Source organism: Pristis pectinata, chromosome 2, assembly GCF_009764475.1.
Source record: "Pristis pectinata isolate sPriPec2 chromosome 2, sPriPec2.1.pri, whole genome shotgun sequence".
Classification (NCBI taxonomy): Eukaryota; Metazoa; Chordata; class Chondrichthyes; order Rhinopristiformes; family Pristidae; genus Pristis; species Pristis pectinata.
In genome coordinates this window covers 114,346,845-114,372,571 of record NC_067406.1, presented here as the reverse complement: position 1 = coordinate 114,372,571, position 25,727 = coordinate 114,346,845, and the positions used below count along the sequence as shown (strand labels likewise).

Here is a 25,727-nt window from a genome sequence, read left to right as displayed (position 1 = left end):
AGCGTATCCTTTACAGCAGTACAAGATTTATGTTCAGACAATGAAGACTTGAGAAAGAGGGCTAAACAATTGTACTTCAGTCCAAGTGCATGTCATAAATGCCTAATGTTTAATTTAATCATGCCATAAACTGTCAGGAGTAATACTGTAATCTACGGTTGTACCCATAAACAACTTCATCTTTGTAATATTTGCATAGCATTTTGGTTTCTTGCATGTCTTTTGTGTGTGTGTGTGTCTGTGTGTGTGTGAGAGAGAGAGAGAGAGAGATCCATGCTTTCTTTGCTTGAATTTCTCAGTGTCTGCCAGATTAAATGACGAATGTAAAGGGGCATTCTGCACCGCTATTGCCGTTGCCTCCAGACAAATAAAGAATAATGTGCAATAGATTGTAGGGAATTTCCACACAGTTATGGCAGAATGTGTTCTGTTCAAATCTGGCAGAACAGCATTCTGCCTGCCCTCAAGTTAGCACAGCTGTTCACAGCCTTGCACAACTGTTTTGCTGTTTGTTTTGTGGGAGACATTCTGTTCCAGGATTCAGAGCTAACCGTGTGCCAAGGGAAGTGAGTTTGCTGATGGAAAAGTGGGCTATTTAGATTGAAAATTCAAATGGGATTTGTTCTTTGGGTAGAACTGAGTGAGGTTATAGGGCAATTGGAAAAGTATGCATAAAGAAAAAGAATGTTGATCAGAAATTAGAAGAAATGAAGGCAGCAATAATATACTACAAATAAAGTAATATTAATATCATTGTAAGCAAAAATGAACAATAACAGTCAGAGAGTTTCCTGTGACAGGATATAGTTTTCTAGACTGGTGCCAGTTCTCCAACTTTCCACTGAGAAGATTTTTAAACTGATGTGTTACCATGGGGCAATATAATCTTTACGTGAGTAATAGAACTTATCCAAGCCACTAAAATAAGTTGGTGTTTTTTGGATCATTTAAATAATCCTTGTTTTCCTTGTTAACTGTATATTAAAACTGTTAACCCATAACCCATTTCAAATTTACCTTAGGATTTCAGAACCAGTGTGAAATAATACCTGAGGTTCAAATGTTTCCGTCTATTTTGCTTTCACAAACAAAGTTAATATCAAGCATGGTATTTTGACACACTTGTCTGATGTTACCAGGAATTTTTTTGGTAAAGGAGCAATGAATAAATGCTGCAAACTTGCACAAAATGCTGGAAGAACTCAGCAGGTCAGGGTCCTGATGAAGGGTTTCAACCTGAAACATCGACTGTTTATTTCCCTCCATAGATACTGCCTGGCCTGCTGAGTTCCTCCAGCATTTTGTGTGTGTTGTTGTAGATTCCAGCATCTTCAGAATCTCTTGTGCCTCGGAAATGCTGCAAACTGTTAATTTCCCTATGGGGTTTCACCAAAGATGAGGAATGGAGGGAATTGTATCCTATTGTGTCATTCCATGGGAATGCTGAGTTCTTGTAGGGATCTCTTGATCCAAACAAGGCATAAAGTGAGGCTACAATTGCCCTAGTCATTCAGTAGGGTAAAAGCTCTCCAATATCAAAATGCTCATGTTTCAGCAGAGGTCATTGAATAGTTCAAGAGACATTGATTTGACTAAACTACTGATATTCTATACATAATTATTTGTCCAAATGAGCCCCAGTTTTATCAACATCCTTCCTCTTCATTTAATTTTCCCCATATCACAAATTTAAAAAAAATTATATTAAAAAAACAATAATTCTACTTAGATGGCGGAAAGAATGAGGGAGAATCACATGCATGCAGCAACCATGTCAGAGCTTCAGTGAACCTGCCCAATCTCTATTGGGTTACCAGCCAGGAAAGGTCTGTGTAGAGAACTTCTTTAGCTATTATGTTGTTACTTATTTATGAATGTGTAGTTACATTATAATGTTTTGCTACCAAAGTTTAAGATGGGAAGTAGATTTTTTAATTAAAAAAAACTTTTAGAAAGAAACAATGGTGCAATGTAATATGTGATTCATATTTCCAAATGACTATTTGTTTTTCCAAACAGCCATGGACCATTATCTTCAATAAGAGCAGCTATCAAAAGAAGTAAGTAAGCAAAATCTTTATACTATGGTTTGTTTAACAGTGAACTGCAGCTAAAAGCATTCATGAGGAGGCCAAAGACATTACTAAATTCACCCTGGTTGCTGACAGCACAAAATGGTTTGTGGGAAGCTTTGGTGTGGTGCCAACAAGGAGTGTCCAGCAGTCAAACAAATGATGTAATAAACTCTGATGTACAAAGGACAAGGTCTGCATTTCATCTTTTAGATTTGGAGGACAAAGTTTAAAGCACTGTAACTGGAAGAGAAGCCCCTTTTTCAGATGTTCCATGTAGACGTAAAAAACTCAGCCAGAATGGTGATGTCAAATGGTGGAAACTCTTGTCTGACTCTCTGCTGTGTTGTAATAATTAGGATACCTATTGCCATTTAACCCTTTGAGCACTTACCACTCTTTTTAAAAACATGCATGCTTTATACAATGTATCTTTATGAAAGCTATTTGAGGGTGAATATTACCACCTTTATCACTCAGCAGATTTTTTTCCCACTCAGAACTTATTCAACTGTGTTTAAAATCACTGGATTAGCTTCAATATCTCTTGCAGACAGCTAATTCTAATCACTCACCACCCATAATGCGATGTGATTATTTCTGATCAGTGTCCCTTATTATTGTTCTGCACGACAATGAGTGGTTCAGTATTCAACTAATTGATACACACATGGACCTTGAAAGTTGCAGTAATATCAATTTTAGTTTTCACTTGTCTAAACATGGATATTGCAGAGTATTTAAGATGAAGCATATGATTCCTAAGAAACAGAATTTATTTCCTCTGGTTTTGTCACATACTTTCCACATCTAGCATTATCAGGTCAGGTCCTTCTTCTCTAATAATGTAGTTTAATCGAAACTGTAGGAGAGCACTCGATGAAGGAGATTAGTTCTATGTGGCCACTCTTCTGCCCTCTGAATTAAACTTCTAAATGATAGAGTTTGCTGCTATCTTCTGTCTTTGAGAAGTAGCTGATATTGTGTACGTTTATCTTATATTAAACCCTACTAGTCAGAAGGTTGCTGTTGTACTTTGATGGCCTTTGATTATGCCTTTCTTCACAATTGGAAACATCTCCATAAGGAAAACTTCCATAATTTTAAATTAAAAAACAAGAAGATGCTGGAGGAACTCAGCAGGTCAGACAGTATCTGTGGAGAAAAGCAGATGGTCAAAATTTTGGATCAGGACCCTTCTTCAGGACTGAGTCGAGTCCTGAAGAAGGTTCCTGAGCCTAAACGTTGACCGTTTGCTTTTTTTTCCACGGATGCTGCCTGACCTGCTGAGTTCCACCAGCATCTTGTTGTTTTTTCATCTAGATTCCAGCATCTGCAGTCCTTTATTTTTCAGAATTTTGAATTCTTCTATTAGTTTATCCCTCAGCTTTCTTTTCTCAATAATAACAGAAACCCAGTCTGTTCATCCTTTCCTGGTAAGTATATCCTTATGTATTCTGTCATATGCCCCAGTAACTCTGAACCCCTTTAATAATATGGCAGTTCTGTAAGTAACAAGTCTAACCAAAGTTCAATATAGGTTTAGTGTATCTTCCCTACTTTTCAATTTTGTTCCTCCAGACATAACCCTAGTGCTTGGTTTGAATTTTAATGCTCTTGCCAATATATGGGACAGCCTTTAGGACTGGTGTATTTGTACTCTGAGATCCCTTTGTTCCTCTACCCCACCTAAACTCTCACCATTCGAGTGGCATCTGACTTCCCTATTCTTCTTGCAAGGATATGATACTTTGCCTTTACTTGTTGTTGAACTTCATTTGCTAATTATTTGCCTATTCTGCACGTTTATTACTATCCTTTTCCTCAGTATTAACTATTTCCCCACACATCTCATCTATCCCCTCCCAAACTGGTACCATCTCAGATGGTTGCAGAGGGTTGTAGACTCAGCCAGCTCCATTATGGGCACAACTCTTCCTGCAATTGAGGAAATCTTCAAGAAGTGGCACCTCAAGAAGGTGGCAGGTGTTCTTTTCATGAAATTCTGCACCCTTTTTTCTCCAAACATACCTTTGCTCATTATGGCCAAAAAGTTCTATTTTAACTTCATCAGTCGACAGGACTTGTTTCTAAAATGCATCAGGCTTGTTTAGATGTTCCTTTGCAAACTTCTGACGCTGAATTTTGTGGTGAGGACGCAGGAAAGTTTGGAGAAAAAGGGGTGCAGAATTTCATGAAAAGAACACCTCTCCAACTGTTAAGCACGGGGGTGGATCGATCATGCTTTGGGCTTGTGTTGCAGCCAGGCACAGGGAACATTTCACTGGTAGAGGGAAGAATGAATTCAATTAAATACCAGCAAATTCTGGAAGCAAACATCACACCGTCTGTAAAAAAGAAGCTGAAGATGAAAAGAGGATGGCTTCTACAACAGGATAATGATCCTAAACACACCTCAAAATCCACAATGGACTACCTCAAGAGACACAAGCTGAAGGTTTTGCCATGTCCCTCACAATCCCCCGACCTAAACATCATTGAAAATCTGTGGATAGACCTCAAAAGATCAGTGCATGCAAGATGGCCCAAGAATCTCTCAGAACTAGAAGCCTTTTGCAAGGAAGAATGGGTGAAAATCCCCCAAACAAGAATTGAAAGACTCTTAGCTGGCTACACAGAGTGTTCACAAGCTGTGATACTTACCAAAGGGGGTGTTACTAAGTACTGACCATGCAGGACCGAACTTTTGCTTCGGGCCCTTTTCCTTTTTTGTTATTTTGAAACTGTAAAAGATGGAAATAAAAAAAGTAATCTTGCTTAAAATATTAAAGAAATGTGTCATCTTTAACTTTATGCCTTTTGGAAATCAGGTTATCTTTTACTCGCTTAGCTATTCACAGTAACAGAAATTTTGACCAGGGGTGCCCAAACTTTTGCATGCCACTGTATATAAAGCTATAATAACACATTTTAGTGTTGATTTCACCAGCACCCTCATTATTTGGAATGTGAGGTGTCAATGTAGTTTAAAGCTTTTCTCTGCTTGCCCCTTTCAATAGGAATGGATCATATCCCACTTCAGTTGGAGCCATCCATTGCAAAAGCTTTGTAGATCACCATTTAGTCACAAATTGAGTTACTAGTATCTTAGCACAACTTCTGATATTATTATGCAGAATGAGTTAAATAAAATCAAAACATCTTATAAAATGTTTTGACTATGATGAAAATGATGAACTGGTACTTAGCAGATGCAGCAAGCTTAACTGTGCATTTCCAGTACTGAGAACGGAGTGATTGGAATGGCATAAGAAGCACAGTACTTGTGGAAATCTAATAAAGACTAAGCCCAAGATAATGTTAATGGATTGGTGTATCTCTATCTTGTCAAAAATAAATCACTGTAGATATTTGAAGCTACTGTTGATGGAATGAATTTTCCCATTAACAGATCCCTGCTGCAGCAACAAAGTAATATTTCTATTAGTCCTACTCATACTCTTTATTCACCCCTGCTTTTCTTATGTAGCATCAAGTCGCACATCATCACAGAGTGAATTGCGGAGAGAAAGGAGGTAGGTCTGTCTAAAATTCACTTCTCCTTTATGCTTTATCCCACATCTCCCAGGGACGCACAGTTATTGTGGCTTGGACGGCAGTGTTACTCTGAGCCTGGATGACAGATCAAGGGTCTTGATAAGACTCATTCCAACTTTCCAGTGCCTGACCAGGAGCCAATGTTTCTCCACAGTACTGTACTACTCTACTGTAGCTAATAATGTTTGTTCAGTGGGATCAAATCAACTTTCTTCAACTTTGCCTGGCTGACATTCTTATTTGAACAATTTTTCCTTTAACTCCACTCCAAGTTACAGGTTTAGCAATGGGAACAGGCATGGATCAAGCCATGTCTTTCTCTTTGTGGGAAACCTGGAAGTGCCCTTGTTTCAGTCCTATGCCTCACCTCTTCTTCTGGTACAATGATGAATGTAGTGGTGCTGCTTCCTGCTGTCGTACAGAGCTCAATTTTCAATACTTTTGCTGCCAGTGTTCACCCTCTCCTCACTTTCATATGGTCCATATCTGACTCTTCCCTTTCTCAATTTCTGTCATGAGCTCAGATAAGTTAGTGTTCAGTATTAATTACAGGCCTGAAGCCTGACTTGCTGAGTATTTCCAGCACTTTCTGCTTTTATTATTAGTTTCCAGCATCTGAAGTTTCTGCTTTTTAATTTTTCATATATTTTATAAAAGTCTTTGTCTGAAATATATCTACCCAATTATGGCAATTGATAAATTTCACCTTGTGTATGTAGAATGCAGAATTTTTTGATCTGAGTGGTGAGATAGCCAAGCAGAAGTAGCATCATCTAAATTACTGGTGTTCTTTGCTTGTTGGTTGAACACTGTCTAACAACATTCACTGAATCTGGATCAGAATGGAAACCTCAGGCTGATTTAAGGCACAGATCCCAATTGGTGTGCAATGAAACCTTCCTCGGTGAGATGAGTTATTTGAGCATGTATATAATCATGAATTTTATGGTTTGCTGTGATTTTCTTTATATCAACTAATTCCATTTTTGTAATCAAGTAAAGTAAATTTTAATATAGTTAGTGAGTTTTATGATAATTTCACTTTTACCTTAGTTTGAATATCAATGGCTCAATGAAAGAATGTTTCCCTCTTTCCTCAGGCGCCCAGCCATTACAGTCTTATCTGCAGAGCCCATCGGACCAAGCCCTTGGTATCCTGGTGTCCCAGGGAACTGTGTAGCTCCTATTGGAGTGGGAGCTTCATATCCTCGGACTCTCTGGAGAATCGATGAGCCTACTGCAGCAGAAGTAAGAAATCAGTTCAGGTATAAAAATGGGTAAACTTATTTGAGGAATTAATTTTATAGGGATTGTGCTGACTGGTTGTTTGTTTTCTGAACATTGGTTACAGCCTCCGCCGTCGTATGAGCAGGTGATCCGAGAAATCAGCCAGCAGCCTGTGCCCACACCACCTGCCCTCAGGCATTCAACTGCTACCATATCAACACAGACTGAATTTGACCAGGACACTGAAGATCTAGAGACAAGGAGTGCTGATGCTGATTTTGCATGTTTGAGAGAGACTCCTCCAGTGACAGGTGAGGAACCAGTCTGTGTATTTGTTTCACTTTCCACAAGTATTAACGTTTTAGTAAATATTCTTTCTCTTCAAATTTTTCCCTTTGACCATTTCCTGTTACTTCTTCACCAGCATTTTTCAATAGCATGCTCCTGGCCTGTTAATGTTAGCCAACACTAATTAAAAATGACTGAACTCAATCAATGTTGACTGAATTCAACATGAACAGGCGTGTAGTTACAGCACGGGATTTTATAGCTATTGGGAATGATACCCCAAAGCTATTACCATCCCAAGGGAAGAATACTTAAGGTTAAATATTACACTTCCACTCTCAGCCTAGCTGAAGGACATTAACCCAACTAAACAAACTACCTGAGTGTTCACTCTGTGGCCCTCTCAGAATCTTGTATTGCAATGGATTTAAAAAATTATTTAAAGAGGCCACATTTTTATTTTGGATACATTTCAGGTTATAATTAAACCTAAGCTTTTTCTCTTGTTCTTTTATCTAAAGTCAAGTTTTAAATACAGATAATCTGTTAGAGGAGCTCAGCAGGTCAAACAGCATCTGTGGGGGGTGGGGGGGGGGGGTGGGAGTGGGAGGAATTGTTGATGTTTCAGGTTGAAACCCTGCATCAGGACTGAGAGTGGAGAGGCCACCCCACCACCTCTCAGATTGTTAGACCCCACTTCCCCTCCAACACCACACACCATGCTTCTACAAACAAGAGCTGATGCTTTTCAAGGTAGAGCTCTGGTTCTGAATGCTCCTCACCAGAAGTCAAGCCTGCATTTCCATCAGGCCTCCTACAATTAAAACAAAATCATACCTCCATTGTGGATTTAACACTGCACTGTGCGAGGGGACCAAAATGCCATTCTCTCACTAATTAAAGCTGTCCCTGTCACTATCAGCACCGCGGTATCTAAACTACCAAATATAAAATGGACACACAAGAGACCACAGATGCTAGAATATGGAGCATAAAACAAACTGCTAGAGAAACTCAGTGAGGTAAGCAGCATCCGTGAGAGGAAAGGAATTGTCGAAACACTGCATTAGAGCTGAGAGTGGAGAAGGAAGATGGCCCATATAAACAGGAGAGGGGGAACGGTGAGATTAGTGGCTGGTAAGTGATAGGTGGACCGAGGAGGATTAAGGAATGATGGGCAGAAGGAACCAGGGAGGGCAGGAAGCTGGGTGGAGTTGAAAGACGCAGGCAGGTGGGTGATGGGTGAAAGCAGACCAGGGGAATAAAAAGCAGAGGGAACCGGGTTGGTGGGGGGGGGAGAGGGGTGGGGATCCACTGGGTGGTGTGGTTAGTACATGAATGGAACCAGGAGGAGGAGAGGGATGAAAATGGGGGGGTGGGGGGGGCTGGTGGTGGAGCTGGAAGGCGGGTATGGAAAAGAGAATAAAAATGGGAGAACCAGAGGTGGATCAGAAGTGGGGGTGGGGGGGGGGGGGCCGGGTGGGGAAACGGGAGGTAAGGGGTACCTGAAATTGGAAAACTCAATAAGAGAAAGGGATGGCATCCTTACAAGAACCAGGGTGGTCAGCGTATCTGTGGGAGTCAATGGGTTTATAGTAAATGTCAGTGGATATGGATCCTGAGGTGGAGACTGTGATACAGAAAAGGGTGAGAAGTGTCAGAAATGGTCCAAGTGAATTTGAAAGCGAGGTGGAAGTTGGTAGTGAAGGTGCTACAATTAACGAGTTTTAGATGGGTATCTAGTTCTTCAGCTAGAAGAACCACCATCTCATGGACAATAGATGGCAGCCTTGCTGACGCGAATGAATTTTTCTTTTTAAAAGTACATATGTTTGTTCTTTATAAGCATTGTTTTCAGTTTACCTCATCTCTTTTGTTGCAGTTCCAGTGAAACCTTCCAGGTCTGCTGTATGCCTCATTCCCATTAGGCTGGAGGAAAATGAAGCACCTTTGATTTCAATAGAAAGTGATACAAGCAGGGAACAAAGTGTCCAAACAAACACTAATGTTGCGGAGCGCCCCATACCAAGGCCCAGGTCCTTAGGTAACTTTAAGGTACTTTTTCAAGAATTGCAACTTGGACCTTCTGAGGAAGAAAGCAAAGGAAGTTTCTCTGAAGTCAGTTTTGTGGAAAACTGTCAAATTCCAATTGCCAAAGATAATTTTACTAGCCAAGACACAATGGAAGATAGCAGTGGACAGGGCATCCTATCCAGGATAAAGGCATTCGAAACACAAACAAACTCTGAAAGTTTTGCCAGTAACGCACAGCCATCAAAAAGGCCAGAGGTTGCTCCACGAACTTTGGTGCCAAAGCCTGCGGTGGGCCAGGGGAGACCAACTATAGCTCCGAAACCACCTATGGTTGACAAGATTTCTGGAGAATCCAATAATGGGGTTGAAGCTAAACCTGTAGCAGCAGAGAGACAGGGGCCTATCGTGCTTCCAAAGCCACAAATAGGGAGCACAGCTGTTGGACCCAAGCCAGAACCACCCAAAAAGCCGAAGTCCAGTATCTCTATGGAATCAAAGCAGAATGATCAAACTTGCAGCATTTTAGATATTCAGGAGGAGGAACTTTCAAATCCTGTGACTACCCAAAGAGAAAGACCTGCAGTTTGGAGAAATCAAATGCCTATACCAGCACCAAGGCCAACAATGGCAAAAAGGACCACTCCTGCTGAAAATCGTATTGCACCTTCTACAATAACTAAGCCGCCTATAACTAGACCTTCTGTGCTACCCATAACAAAGACCTCAGTGGTGGACACTGAAGGATCTTCAACCAACAAACATTCGCCACCTTTACAGATATCCTCAAAAAGTACACAAGATCTGATAAGTTTTGATGATGATGTGATACCTGCTGTTCCAACAGGAGATAATGTGACCTCTCTAGTGACAGTAGGTAATGTAATATGAGCTTTGCTAGTTTTCTCAAGATCATGTTACATGTACCCACTGATGATAGAATAAGAAAGAATATAATTTGAACCTTGAGTTATTTTCTTTAGTTTTTGCACTCCTTGCTCTGAAGTTGTTAATTTTTGATTCAGTGGTTCCAGCAGCTCCAGTACCTGGTGAAAATCATATTCAAAGAATACCACTAAGTGAGAAAATTAGAGCAGACAAATGGCCGTGTCCAATACTTGCGTTAATTCAACAGCAAACTAATCACTGGCTTTGTAACTAGAATGCTGATTTAACCCTGTGTATGCATGACAGTTTTCAAAACTAGATCCGTTAGGTGAATGGCTTTTTTTTAGATGTCCACAAAGTATAATCCCCTTAGCGTGCAAGTAATCTATTTGTTCCCAAGCTTCCAAATTTATGACCCACTGCTTCAAGTTGTATGATTTAGCTTCCTGGATAATTCCTGCTAATTCCTTGCCCTCTTTCCCATGGGGTTAACTATCTGGTTTCCACTTGATACCTTGAGTTAGATTAGTAAATCATCATGAGGAGAATTCAGGCATAAAGCCAAGTATCATCACTCCATGGAATGCTTTATCCAGAACTTTAGAAATGTTCTGCGACACCAAATTCCATTCATCTTTAAACATTTGTTACAATATGCCTTAGAGATTCCTTCTCTTGACTGAATTGCCCACTCAGCAATCCTCCTGAGCTTCCCCATCTATTCCCCCCCACAAAAGCTGTCTTAACTGCATTGAAGTGGCCAGATCTTCTCTTCTGTTTTAGCAACCTCCCCCACCCCTTGCATTCCAAAGCGCGTACACTTAGATAAAGAGATTTATGTAATACAAACAACGATCAAAGTCTTTGGGAACTTATTTATTGAAAAGATTGTGTTTATGTTTGCAGACTTTAATCTGCTAGAAATAAATAATTTCTGAAGTGTGAGTGCTAACACCAACTGTTCTTTAAGTGTGCAATCCAAACTGATGCTCATTACTGAGAAGTATTGCAATGTGTGAGGCACTCCTCAGGATAAAACCTTAAACTGTAACATCTGTTTATTCATGGGATGCACTTACCCTCACAGTGCTATTCAAAGATGAGCAGTTCTCTGAATGTCCTGGCCAGCCTTTATTCTGCAATCAAAACAATTAAAACAAAATATCAGTTTATTAATTAACCTTGCTGTTTTCAAACTTATTACTGATTTGCTTACATTACAACAATAAAGAAATTTCAGATGTTACACAGATTTAAAAATGACATATTTTGTGTTGTATTGTCTCTTTTATTCTCTTTTCTATCACTCACATTTTTTATGCTTTTCACTCTGCTACTTGTTCATATTTATTTGCTTTTTCTTTTATTCTTTCATTCCTTCTATAATGAGCTATTATTAGATAGAACAAGAAGTTTACTGTACGTACCCTAAAATTAATCCTGATTTGTTTCCAATTCAAAAAAGCCTTGCCACTGGTTACCTGTGTGTGATTAGTAATGGGTGATATACAAGGTGATGGACACATCCATATTTAACGCAACCCATTTTTTTCTCTGTCCTGACAGATCCTTTTCAAACTTTGCCGAGAGGCCAGGCGCCCCCCACGGATGTTATACCCAATCGGCCACCTTTATTGCGTAAACCAACAGTAATCCGCATACCTAACAAACCAAGTAAAAGTAAGTGTTATTTGTTTGGTTTGTTTGCATGTTCAAAACTTTTTCTTTCCTCTCCCTCTCCAGTACCTTTTGGGTGAAAAGTTTAGGAAGTACCATCTCCTGCCAAATCCAAAAACAATTGGAGGCAAGTTCCTGATATTTATCTTTGTTTCCTTCATGTTGGAGGTGCATAGTGTAGAAAAAGTAACAGTCATTGAAAAATATGAAGTTGCCTGCACCTTGATCCACTAGAGGTATTAAGTGGATGATCCACCTTCTGAGATCCCCAACGTCAGCCAGTTTGATTCACTCCATGTGATGTCAACTACTGAGAGCACTCGGTACAGTAAAGGCTCTGGAACTAACTGACTTTCCAGTCAGGCAGTCCCAATGCAGTTACAACACTGACATCTACCCAACAATGTTAAAAATTGCCACGATGTGTCCTATTCACAAAAAGCAGGACAAATCCAATTTGGCTAATTACTGCCCAATTATCTACTCTCAGTCATCAATGAAATAACAAGATGTCATCAACAGTGCTATTGATGCCCAGTTTGGGTTTTGTCAGGATAACCCAGCTCCAGAGCTCATTACAGCCGCACTCCAAAGATGGACCAAAGAGCTGAATTCCAGAAGTGAGTTAAGAATGACTGTCCTTCATGTCAATGCAGCATTTAACTGAATGTGGCATCAAGGCACCCTGGTAAAACTGGAGTCAATGGTTATCAAAGGGTTGGATTCATACTTCACACAAGGGAAGATGCTTGTGTTTGTCGATCATCCCTGCCCCAGGATATCATTGCAGGAGTTGCTTATGGTGTTCCCTAGGCCCAGCCATCTTTAGCTGTTTCACTAATGACCTTCTTTCAATCGTAAGGTCAGAAATGGTGATGGTTGCTGCTGATGATTGCACAATGTTCAATTCCATTTGCAACTCTTCAGCAAATAAAGAAACCTGTACCTACGTAAAATGGCAAGTAATAATTGCACTACAAAATGGTAGGCAGTGATCATCTTCAGCACAAGAAAGTCTGACCACCTATTCTTGACATTTAGTGGTATTACCCTCCTCACCGAGTTCCCACCAACAATATTCTGCAGATCACCATTGATCAGAAACTCAACTGGACCAGTTACATAAATACCTGACTACAAACGCAGGTCAGAAACTGGTGAGTGACTTGCCTTCTAATACACCAAAACCTTTTCATCATCTGCAAGACACAAGGCAGGAACATGATGGAATACCCTATTTGCCTGGATGAGTGCAGCTCCAGTAACTCCGAAGAAGCTCAACACCATGCAGAACAAGGAGTTAACTTGATTAGCACCCTGTCCCCAATCCTAAACATTCATTCCCTCAACCACAAGAATTACTTCAGCTACTCAGCCAGGCTACTGTAACAGCCCGTGACCATCCCACGACCTCTGCCAACAAGAAGGACAAGGGTAAAGAATGCATGGGAACATGACCACCTGCAGGGTCCCCTCCAAGTTTTCCACCATGTTGACTTGGAAATATGTTGTTCATCCTACCTTGTTTCTGGGGTCTAAATCCTATTTCTCCTTACTCAACAGCACTACGAGACTCCAGCAGTTCAAGGAGGTAGCTCAGTGACACCTTCTTGAGGCTTGGGCTATAACTGATGTTCTTTTTTCAGTGATACCCCGAAGAATAAATAAATAAATTCATTGTGAAACTGGAATATTACTGAAGATTTGGATAAAATGAAATTTGGCAGAATTACTGGTTTTCAATTTTAACTCAGAACCTAGCTTTCTAAGTGATTCTGACATTAACCTGATTTTTTATTATAGGATGTATGTTGACTGTACTTGTTCTTTTCCCCAGCGTCTTCAGATGACATTGCAAGTCCTCCCCCACTCCCTGCTGAGACTCCTGTAGGAAACTTCATTGCAGAAAGACCTAAAGCAGTAGCTATGGTAAGATATGAATTGCCTGCACATGTTGTTATAAATGGACATTCTAAATATCATATAAGTTGATGAACAGTCTTCAACCTATTTGATTCGCTTCACGTAATGATTAAGAATGGCTGACCAAATTGTTACAGCAAAGGATAAGGACCCCAAGCTTGTTCTGGGTATAGAGTTTATAGACATACCCTAGCCATTTTTTTCTAGCTAAGCTGTTTCAGGATGGCTGCAACATTGGCAGCTAACTGCTAAAGTGGAAAATTCCTCAAATATATCCTGTCACAAAAAGCTGATCAAATCTAAGCCTGTTTTATCATTCTACTCTCAGTCATCAGTGAAGTGATGGAAGGTGTTATGAGAAATCCAAGCAATTGCTGCTTATTCACCTGCAACATACTCACCGATGTTAAAATTGGGTTCTGCCAGGTGCTCTTAGCTTCAGACACATCACTGCCTTGACCAGAACATTGTCAAAAGAGCTAGATTTTAGAGGTGAGGGCAAAGTAACCATCCTTGACATTGAGGCAGCATTTCATTTGACCCTACTAAAACTGAAGTAGGTGAGAATTAGGGGGGGAAACCGTCCAGTGGTTGGAGTTGTACCTAGCACAAAGAAAGATGTCTGTGGTTCTCAACCCACTCCTGAAGCTGCTTAATCAATGTACTTGCATCAAATGTAGCACTAGAAGTGAGATGTTCAATGATGTTTGGAGTGTTCCAATCCATTCACAAATCCTCAGCTAATGAAGCAGAACATGTACCACATAATCTGGACAATGTTTAAGCCTGGGCAAGTGGCAACAAACGTTAGCACCATAGAAGTGCTGGGCAATGGCCATTTTCAACAAAAGAGGATCTAACTATCTGTCCTTAACTTGCAAACTTATTACCTATGCCAGATAACATCCCCATTCCCCAGCACCAGCAGCAACCATGGATCCACCATTGACTGGAAATTTCACTGGACGAACTACACAAAAACAGTGGCTGCAAGAGCAGATCTGAGTCTAGCAATTCGCCTCTTTGCTGCACAAAGGGCTTCCAATATCCACCAATCACAATTCAGGAGTATTTTGAAATATTTTGTACTTGCCTGAATTAGTTCCAACAAGCCACTCAGGAAACTCAATGTCCAGTACAAAGTAACCCACTTGATTACAATCTCCCATCTTATCCATTCACTTTCTTGCTATTAGTGGGCAGTGACTTCTGTACAAACTGTCTGTAAGATGTTTTGCTGCAGCCGGACAAGCACCTTTCAAACTCTCAACCTCCATTTGCACAGATAATAGTGGCATGCTTATGGGAACACCACTATCAGAATCAGGTTTATTATCAATTACTTGCATGTAGTGAAACTTGTTGTTTTGTGGCAACAGTACAGTGCAAAGACATAAAATTACTATAAATTACAAAATAAATAAGTAGTGCGGGAAAAAAAGGAATAATGAAGTAGTGTTCATGGACCTTTCAGAAATCTGATGGCAGAGGGGAAGAAGCTGTTCCTAAGTCATTGAGTGTGGGTCTTCAGGCTCCTGTTCCTCCTCCCTGATGGTAGTAACGAGAAGAGGGCATGTCCCAGATGGTGAGGGTCCTTAGTGATGGATGCCACCTTCTTGAGGCACTGCCTCTTGAAGATCTCCTCAGCGGTGGGGGGAGTTGTGCCCGTGATGGAGTTGGCTCAGTCTACAACCCTCTGCAGCCTCTTGCAATCCTGTGCATTGGAGCTTCTATACCAGGCCATGATTCTGCAAGTTTCACTCTGTTTCATTCTATCCTGACTTGGAGAAGCATTGCTGTTTCTTCAGTGTCAACAGCTCAGTATCCTGAAACCTCCTACCAACTGCACTGTGGGATTTAGAGATTGACCACCCCACGTGAGCCTGAAGCTAGTAGATTATTTATCAAGTTTGATATGAAAAATCACCAGGTTTGGATTGGTCATAGTCAGTTGGCTTGAGTTTTAATTTTATACCCAAGCACCTCTAGTGGAAGTATCTTCATTTAGTTGAGAGCAGCAGATTGAGAATGCAGCACAATGCAAGGGCAAGTCAAAATGTAAAGTAAATGCTGACCCAGTCAGCGGCCACCATGTTCCATAAATATTTTTTAAAAGAAGAAATCCTACAAAATAAAAATATCCTGTCACTGCTCGTACTTAAAGAATTAGTGCAAAGATATATTCTTGCCATGGGTTTCCCATAGCAATAAAATGGTTCTAGACTCTTCAGGAGAGAGGAGACATAGGCATATTAGTGATGTAAAAATTGCAAAAGAGTATGTGAAAACAAAGGAGATGACTAAATCCTTTATGATCAACAGTCATCTGCTTTTAGCACTGATTCTTGCCACCAAGGTTAAGTCTGACCAGTTCTCATCCTCCAAAATAATGTTTTATTAGTAATTCTTTTCCAGTTTGACTTCATTGATAGAGTACAGATCACAATCCTTTTCAATTCATACGGCAGGGGAATAAAGGATATCTTGGAGGGGTTGAAGTTCACTGCATACAGATGGAGAGCCCTTTTGAGAGAAAAAGAGCTTGATCTCAGTGGGAGTCTAGTGCCATGAAACAATGGAGAAAATTGTTCAAGCTGCTTTTTATTGTACATCTACTCCTAACTTCTAACAGTTTTGGCACAGTCTCATACAGTGTTGATAGAGTGCCAAAGCCACTATCCTCCTGCTCCCTCAGCCAAGCACAAAACCTCACACTCTGTAAAATGGAGAATAGAGGTCAGGCTGAGCAGAATTATGTTGAAACCAGTCAATCTACAAAGACAGGATATGCTGGAGGAGCTCTCTTTGTGATCTTTGCATTTAGCCATCTCTTCTTGTTCCCTGAAATTTCTCTTTCTTTGTTGTTTGAGACATCCTCTACCTCTGCAAATTATTCCCCCTCCCACACATGCAAGGCACCACCATAAAAGGGATGTCTATGGGTAAGAGCACTGAAGTTGGGTGCTTTTTCTTAGAAGGTTATGAGAGGATTTAATAGAATTGAAAATTGTGAGGACTTTCTTGAGACTTTGTCGCTTTCTCAGCTCATCAACTGCTGAAACAATCATCCATGCTATTGTTACCTGTGGTGCTGACTGTCTCAACACGCTCTTGGTTGTCCTTCATTATAACCTTCATAAACCTAAGGCCATCAAAACTTTGCTGCCAGTTCTAACTCTCATCAGCTTGAGTTCACCCAAAACTCTTGTGCTTGTTGCCTGCTGGCTGAGTCCATCCATGTTACTTCTAGTGTCTTCCAAAGATTTATCTCAAATCCATCCAAATCCTTTGCCCATCCCTGTAATTTGCTCCCATCAGGGCCATGCCTAGGGGCAGGTTGCTTCTCAATAATAATGTTTTAAAAAAATGCAAATAACATTTTTGAAAGTGCACACATTTGCCCATAAAAATCAAAAATTCCTCCAAAAACGTAGTCTAAAAATACACCTTCAAATTGTATTTAGCAGAAGTTGCAATTTTCCTGTTCTTGCATGTGATACAGGACACAAAATTCTCGCTGTCAAGGAGATGTCTTTATCAAGCCATGAAATTGGTGGTTAACCTTCCATTCCTTAAGTTCTCATTCTCTTCACAAGGGACTAGTTTTAAGTTTTTGTTGGTAGTGGCATTTTTATGAGCTGCTTTGGTCTTTGTTGATGGAAGTAATTTGGTAGGCACATGCTCTGTCTCAATTCTAGCTCTTATATCCTAATTGTGGGTATCTGTGAGCATGCACACTGCTTGGTTCACATGCGCCAGTGATGGATGCCTTATGGGGTTGCAGTTTCCCTGTACTCTTGGGGTAACAGAGGCTTAGTGAAAGTGGCCTGAAATATCTATATCACCTTGTTCATCTTAAGGTATCCACAGCCTCCTGACATCACAGTGCCTGCATACTTTGTGGGTTTGCATTCTGAATCTTTCAAAGTTATTGTCTTTATCTCACATCAGATAATTGGAATCTCTTATTAGTTTTCCTCATATCGGTTTTGGAGCTAGAGGAAATTGCTGTTGCTCTTAACGTTTGAATATTGAAAGAGAAACGTAATGTTTGCTTTTTCAACAGTGCCATTAAGTCTTGCTACATAGTTTCAGAGAGAAGCAGAGGGAGCTGTAGAGGTGGATGGTTTTACATAGGGCATTTAATTACATGGTACTTAGATGGTTGGAGTATGATTGGAAATGAAGAAAAAGTGGGAGGAACACACAAGGTGGCAGAGGCGGGGCAATTCAGTCTATCTCTGTAAATATTTCTCTCTTCTATAACCCTACCACCAGCACATGTACATATTGGAACATAGAACTGTGCAGCACAGGAACGGGCCCTTCGGCCTATGATATTTGTACCAACCATGATTTAAAATTAAACTAAACCTATCTGCCTACACATGATCCATATCTCTCCATTGCCTGCATGTTCATGTGCATGTCTAAATGCCTCTTAAATGCCACTATAATATCCACTTCCACCACCACTCCTGGCAGCGCGTTCCAGGCACCTGCCACTCTCTGTGTTTAAAAAAAAAACTTATCCCGCACATCTGCTTTAAATTTCCCCTCTCTCACCTTAAAGCTATGCTGTCTAGTATTTGACATTTATACCCAAGGAAAAAAAATTCTGACTATCTGCTCAATCTGTATCTCCTTATAGCTAGCTAATAGCCTCTAATCATGGCAGCCTCCCAGTGAACCTCTTCTGCACCCTCTCCAAATCCTCCATGTCCTTCCTGTAATGGTTGCGGCCAAAATTGCATGCAGTACTCCAAACGCAGTCTAAGCAAAGTAATATATAATTGCAACATGACTTTGTGACTCTATACGCAATGCCCTGACAGTTGAAGGCAACCATACCATATGCCCTCTTTACCACCCTCTCCACATGTGTTGCCGCTTTCAGGGAGCTATAGACTTGGACCCCAAGATTCCTCTGTACATCAATGCTCCTAAGGGTCCTGCTATTTATTGTATTTAAGATTCCCAGAATTCTTATGCACTCAGTAAATAAGAGAGCCCATAATTTTATCCCGGTCTGCAGCTCTTTTACTGCCAACTTTTGTCTTCTGAGCATTTAAGCTCTTGCAACTGATTACTTCATTTATCTCTGGAAGGGAGGCAGCCTAGGAATCTGAGGTTATGTTGCAAGAAAGAATTAGCAATACTAGCTGTCCATTTTTAAGAGCAAAAAAAAAAGACACAATAAACACTTTTGTGTGATCTCTTGGCTCTAAAAATAAATTTCCAGCCTATAAGAAGTCTATACACTCTGCCAAATACCCTAATCAGCACTGGTGGCTCAACCTTGTTTTTGTTTGCAACTCAATGTTTCTGTTCACCTGGGAGTGCAGCTTGCTTGATATGTATCAGAGAATGAAAAACCTGGTGTGTTTCAGTGCTTCCTGTGGAGGACTGCTGACTCAGTTCTTCTAGATCACATACCATTGCCAAAAACCACAAACCACTCTGGAGCCAAAAGGAATTTCAGGACAAACTAATGAATTTACACACTAACAATTGAAGATAATGGCACTGAGTGGACTCTAATCCAGGCTAGAGAGGGGGCTGGAAAACCTGTACCCAAAGGTGCAGAGCACACCATTAACCAAAGTAAATTATAATGAACAAAGGGATCAACTGGAAAACTTGTCACATAAATCCATCATCAATACGAAGAAATGAACTGTTGCATCCATCAGTGAAGTGAATAACAACCTTGTCATTGATTGAAATAGAGTTTGCAGAATTTCACACGATTTTTGTGTACCTCAGAACCTTGAGCATTGCAGCATAGAGATAAGATTATCTTGCAAATCTCTATTACTCTCACCTATGGCTTGAGGATATTGAGGCCCTTGGCTCCTTTAATTATAAAGCCAGAAGCGTCACACTGGATTCTGCTATTTAATACCAATGTTTCTACTATTTCGCACCAATATTCCAGTAAGACCTCAAATGCAAGACACTGGACTCACCAAGGCTCTTGCCAAAGCAACAATTGCAGCAATAAAGGAGAGGCCACATTTACTTGGCTGATAATGCTTCAAAAAAGTGCCTTATTAAAGAGGCCTATATAAATTATTGTTGCACAATCTAAGGACCCACATCCTGGACCAAAATATAGCAGCCATAATGAAGGTGAATGTAATATGGATAATTGTGGCAATTGTCTTTTTAGACAATCCTGCCAGATTGAGAATGACTTGCATCCACTCTGGTTTCTGAAGTGGTTACTGAGGCTAATGTGGACTTTTCCACAGATGGAGCAGGTCGTGGCTGAGGGGGATGAGCAGGCAGGTAGTTTGAGGTGGACCACTGTGATGGAATCTGTGATGCATGGAGGTTTTCGATGCCATCTCAAATGTTGCTTCTCTACCTTGAGCAATCATGTGCCAAAGCTCCCAGGAATTAGTGGAGACATTAAATTTCTTCAAGGGGGCTTTGGGCACATCTTGAATCTTTTCTTCTGTCCCCCTGTAGTACAAGTTTCAGAAGCATCTGGGAGGACAGAGATCACTGTTGCTCGGTAAACCAGTTATCTTGTTTCCCGTCGCCACTGGATCAAGATCTTGCTCTATGAAGCCCATGTGGTAACTGGTCTGCGATGGCTACCAGAAGCTCAAAGTAACCATGCACAGGCAACGTCCACCCAACAATGTGTGGATCGGAACCTAGAATGTCAGGATCCTCGTGGACAATCCCAATGGACACGGCTCTGCTATCATAGCTCAGGAACTCGGATGCTTTGACATCAGTATTGCCTCACAAAGTTCTTGGAGCACTCCTTTTTGTAGCAAACCCCGTTACTTCATAGAGACAAGCTCAGACATTGTGGCAACACCCCTAGTTCAAGCACTGGCACCTGTTGGATGAGATCATTGTCTGATCAAGGAACTACCTTTCCTGTGTCATGACAGACACCGATGACTGCTGGCTTGACCGCCGCCTAATCCCCTCTATTACTGTGGCAGTAACATAGTGGAGCAAACCATCTGCTTTTTATAGAAACTGTCTGATTCTTCTCCACTGATTTCAGTCGAAGAGCAATTTAATGGATTCCATGATGGAGCAACAATATATCTAGGTTCCTGACCAGGTGGTGAATTTGAGAATGTCTCTAGAGCAGTTCACTCAGACTAAACATGTTGCATCTGGCAATGTCAATCACCAAACAAAACCAGATGGCATGTAATGTGTTCTGATTTTGCAGTTAATCCAGATCTCTACAGTTGTACATTCTTTGAGTGCAGAGAATTCATTTTATCCCTTTTAAACGTGGATTTTTCCATGGTGGAACAGTTTCAGTCTATGGTTGTGAAACAAAAATTGGACTTGAATCTTCTGTTCTCCTCTTTCTACGGTACCTGCCAGTGGCTGCAGCTTTCATACAGTCCTCATCAAAATGAATAACAAAACTTTCTCCCCTTTTATTTTTTTTCTTGACTATATAAACATCAGGAATTATTTGGAATAAATTCAGATATCATTAGATTGTCTGTAGGTATGTTCAGTTACTGTTCAGCTCCTGTTATTGACTGATTATTTTTAATGTTTCAGGAGAATTGTGATTTGCCACGACCAGTTGCAAGCCAGCCTTTGTAAGTATATGCAGCTATAAAGCAGCTTATCAAATGAAATGAGACAAACTTTAAGAATCTCTAATCAGGAGCCTGTGTAGTTAGTGGAAAGTAGCAGTATTGTTCACTTCAGCAGCATTTATTGAACATGCTAGTGCAAACAAAAACAAAATAAACTGCAAATGTTGAAATCTGAAACAAAAGTAGGAAATCCAGGAAACAAACAGACTAATCAACACATATCAAAAAGCAAAGGAGTCACCATGCAGACAGAACCCTCCCTGAGGTCTGATAAACAGCGTGTCTCAAATCTTTAGCTACTCTGTTAATCTTTTTTACACCTTAAAGTTAAAAGGCTAAATCTGAGGGGGTGGGGGCTGTATGTGTGTGTGCGTGCGTGTAGCTCAACGGAATGAATTAATGGTTCTTGTGTCAATCAAGCTCTCCTACCACCTTCCCCTATCGCTCTTCCCCCCCCCCCCCCACGACCACCACCAACTCCATGCCTCTGTAGTCTTTCCTCTTCACGCCACCACAACATTGCCACTTCATTCCCACCCTCACAATGAGACCTGTTCTCTCTCTGCTGTCAACACTTCTCAGTAACTCCATCTCCCCCCACTAGTTTCTTCTCCCAGATTTCTGCCTGCCTCTTCTAACATCCTCCCTCCTCCAGCCCCAATACCCTCTCTTCAGTTACCCCCACCCCCTCCATCCTTTGCCTCACTTTCTCTTCCTCTGCCTCTTCTTCCCACCCACCACCACCCCCCCCACCCCCCACCTCCACTACATCCTAGCTGCTGGCTTTTTCCTATCTGAAGCCCTTCTGCCTTTTCCCCCTCCTCACCTTCTGACTTGGCCATTCCACCCCCACCTCACAGCCCTTGTCTTCAGCTTTCTCCACTCCCCCACTTCCCAGTTCTCTCCTCTTCCTTCTCCTTCCAGGGTCTCCCCTTTTCTCACCCCACTCACCACCTCTACTTCCTCGTTCATTCTACCATCCAGCAATAGAATATAATATAAAGAAAGGAAAGTTAAATAACAATCAAATCAGTTTGATTCTCTCAAATCGACCAAATTTACATTTTGATTATTAGCCTTGTTTGTCAGTTTAATTTTCTGTAAACTCAAGGTCCTAACAGTTCAGCCTTCAGAATAAAAGACTCTTCTATTTTCAGAACCAACTATGGTTAATGGGCATTGTCTACCAGGCTGTTTGTAGTACTTTTTTTTATGTTTTAATGAAAATATTCAAGCTGATTTATAAGAAATCTTTCAGCAGTATCTCAGTAAAACGTAAAGCACTTATGATGAAAATAGAAGTTTGTATAGAACTTAATTAACAAAACTTAGATTGGATCAAGTTAGAATATTTGTTGCCTTCAGACCCTGTGACTGCTACTTATTTATATTCCAGGGCAAGAAATATAAAAGTTCCTCCAGCACGTCCTGCCCCAGCCAAAGCTGGTCCTGCTCGACCTCCTCCACCAAAGGTGTCTGCTGCACCTAACCAGTTCCGTCGTTTTTCATCTGAACAGAAAATAAATAGCACTGTGGGAAAACGAAGCCCATCTACTACAGGGAAGACCCGTCCAAAAAGTCAAGTGTTTCAAAAGAAAGGGCCTGAGCTTCCTCCTCGACCAGCTCCCGGACACCCACTCTATAATAAGTACATGGTAATTCATAGGGTGGCTTCTGTTGGTTTTGATTCGGTCACCAGCTTGTGAACTGCTCTTTTTTTTTGCCATGTCTTCCTTTTTGTTATTTCCACTCATGAAGATAGAATATTGGTGCTCTGTTGATGAAAGGACAGCTTTCTGTCCAGTGACCACTCCGCTCTGTATGGCAGTCTTAAAAGTAAAAGCTGGTAGTTGCAACCCAGCCAGATCTTGCCTGGTATCCACATATACCTATTGTGTGGTCATCAGAAACATCTCAAACTTGTCTTTATTCCATTCTCACCAGCCTGAGGCTAACTACTACTCTCCAGCTGAGATCAATGAACTTGGAATTAACTATGCATAGAAACTGAAACATTGACTGATGATTTAAAACTAATAATAATCAGAGTTGAAACTGAAAGTTGTGTAGAAATTGTTTTGCTTCGCTTCGGGTAGTTCTTTTATTTAAAAGGGCAAAATTTTTGATGTTGACTACTTTTAATTTAAAAGTGGTAAATTAGAAGATGTTGAGGTCTAACACTGCTGTTGTCCTTTGAATTTAACTGATTTTCTCATTCATCCACAAAAAGAGTGAAATATTTTTCTCTATGCCAGTCATGAGGTCTATGAAATTTTGTCTTGGCCTCTTTGCAAACGTTGGCATCAGATATCGCTCCTTTTCCCAAACCTCTTTAAAAATAATGACAAGAAAATTAATCCCTGGATTCCTGTACACCTCTTTTGAAATTGACATTGTGCTGAAACAAATTTGTACACAACTGGCTTCGCAGCTAGTGGCCTGAAACCAGCCACCAGTTATTTCGTAAGTGTTGTTTGGATGACTTGTCCACTATTGTTTATTCATTCATTTGACTTCCTCAAATGGGAAAGTACCCCACAGGGGATCAGCAACCTGACTAAGGTAAGGTAATTGAAGTACCAGGAACCTGCACTGTGCTTCCAGATTCCTGTGTGAATATTGTTGATAAAATATGTTTTCCATTTTTAATGATGTGTTCCTGGTATATGGGCGTTATTGTATTTATGCCTTGCCTGGTTGCCCTAAGAATGTGGATGGATACTTAAAACAAAAACAGAAATGCTGGAAGAACTCAGCCAGTCAAGCAGCATCTGTGGAAAGAGAAAATCTTTTAGGTCAGTGGCCATTCCTCAGAACTAGGAGAAGAGTGGAGGGCTTACTGTTTTCAAAGCAGAGCTGGTGGGAGGAGTGTGATGTAAGACAAAAGACCATATGGAGATAGGTTAAGACAGATCAGGTAATAGCTAGCATGAGTACTGACCAGAAACAAGGCACTTAAAGAAAGAGGGTGAGAAAGGGACAATAGGCATGAAAATGATGAGGAATGAAGTGGAGCTGTGAGCCACGGCGGCTTTGAAACAGAGTTGGAGAGTAAATGTGATATTTATCTTGAACAATCTTTGCTGTTCAGTCGCAGACATACAGCCAGATGTGCTCATCTATAAAATACTGCAACATTAAATGAGATACACTGGAATAATTTTGGGTTGCATAGCTTTGTAGAATCAGGTGGTAGAACTTCAATTACCCATTATACTTCACATCTGATTTTCATAGTTTTGTGGTTGAACCCAGTCAGCTTGCTGTGATTTGTTTTTCTAAAATTAACTGAAATAACCATTATTCTATGTTAAAGAATATGAAAATGGCTGTCAGATAGTGAGTGTGAGACAATTAGTAAATGCTGAATCTAACTGCAAAATGTTCATCTGGATAGAAAAGGTAGGGTTAATGTTTTAGTTATAACCTTCTCATCACAATGTAACCGTAGAATATATAACTAACCAGGACTGGTAAAGAATCTGAAATTACCTTAGTTTTTTTTAACCTGTCTGATATGCCATGCTACTTTAGTATTTTGTGTTTCAGATTTGCAGTTCTTTTTATCTGCATCTGTCTGAATTTCAACTTCATGTCATCCTCTATCTTGGGGTTGTGTTCCTTAAGTTGATATTCTGTGATTTCATTGTGAATTTATCCAAGTAGGTACCTGCAAAGTGCCGAAGGATCCTCTTCCTATTAAATTCACTGGCTCTGGGCAATAGACATCTCAAATTGCAGTTAGAAACTGCATGACAGCTGAAGTTGGAATGTACCTTTGATCCTAAAATCCTTTAGCGGGGGAAAGAGATTTCCTGTTTGGTATGTGCAGCAAAATCAGAAACACATTCTGCAGATTTGAATTTATAATTTGACGAGAAGTAACATTTTCCATGTGAGTAGTACCTTGTGCATTAACAGTATGGTTTTAAGGTAAAGTGTATGACTGAATTGGCTTGCCTAAGTTTTTATACTATAGCTATGAATATCAGCATTGGATCAATGGCAGTCTGAAGTTGTGGGTTGTAATTCTGCTCTAAAATGGCACATAATCTAGCCTGACACTTCATTTCTGTATTAAACCAAGGTCTCATTTCGCCCTTCAGGCCATTTAACAAATAGGACCAAAAATTGTTCAATTGGTCACTCGTTTCATTGCTGTGTTTGAATACAAAACAGTTTGACAATTAAGATTGGCAGTGAGAATATTCTTTGGATGTAACAGGTACTTCATGCTTATCCTTTAGTTTGGCAATTCACAGCATTGTGCTTTTTTAATTGTTTTCTAGTTGCCTGTGCCTCATGGGATTGCAGAATGTAACATCAGCTCCAAGGTCCCAGGAGAACTGTCTTTCCAGGTATGAATGTGGAACCTTCATTTATAAATTCTGGAGCAAAAAACAAGCTGTTGGAGGAGTTCATTTTTTGCTCCAGATTCCAGCATCTGCAGTCTCATGTGTTGCCATTTATA

The 25,727-nt window shown here is 40.5% G+C and overlaps 1 protein-coding gene across 8 annotated transcripts in view; it reads left to right on the top strand.

Moving 5' to 3' along the window:
- The window catches only part of sh3d19 (SH3 domain containing 19), a 96,832-nt gene that overhangs the window by 52,759 nt on the left and 18,346 nt on the right, over positions 1-25,727 (top strand). For 6 of the 8 annotated variants that reach the window (XM_052010382.1, XM_052010378.1, XM_052010380.1 and 3 more), the window contains 10 exons: positions 2,020-2,060; positions 5,563-5,608; positions 6,731-6,878; positions 6,982-7,168; positions 9,028-10,053; positions 11,631-11,744; positions 13,579-13,670; positions 21,216-21,256; positions 22,653-22,911; positions 25,546-25,614. In XM_052010382.1, coding sequence (XP_051866342.1) covers positions 2,020-2,060; positions 5,563-5,608; positions 6,731-6,878; positions 6,982-7,168; positions 9,028-10,053; positions 11,631-11,744; positions 13,579-13,670; positions 21,216-21,256; positions 22,653-22,911; positions 25,546-25,614 — 2,023 coding nt within the window. The remainder of the gene's footprint in view (positions 1-2,019; positions 2,061-5,562; positions 5,609-6,730; positions 6,879-6,981; positions 7,169-9,027; positions 10,054-11,630; positions 11,745-13,578; positions 13,671-21,215; positions 21,257-22,652; positions 22,912-25,545; positions 25,615-25,727) is intronic. The other 2 variants (XM_052010381.1, XM_052010385.1) reach the window with 2 other exon arrangements.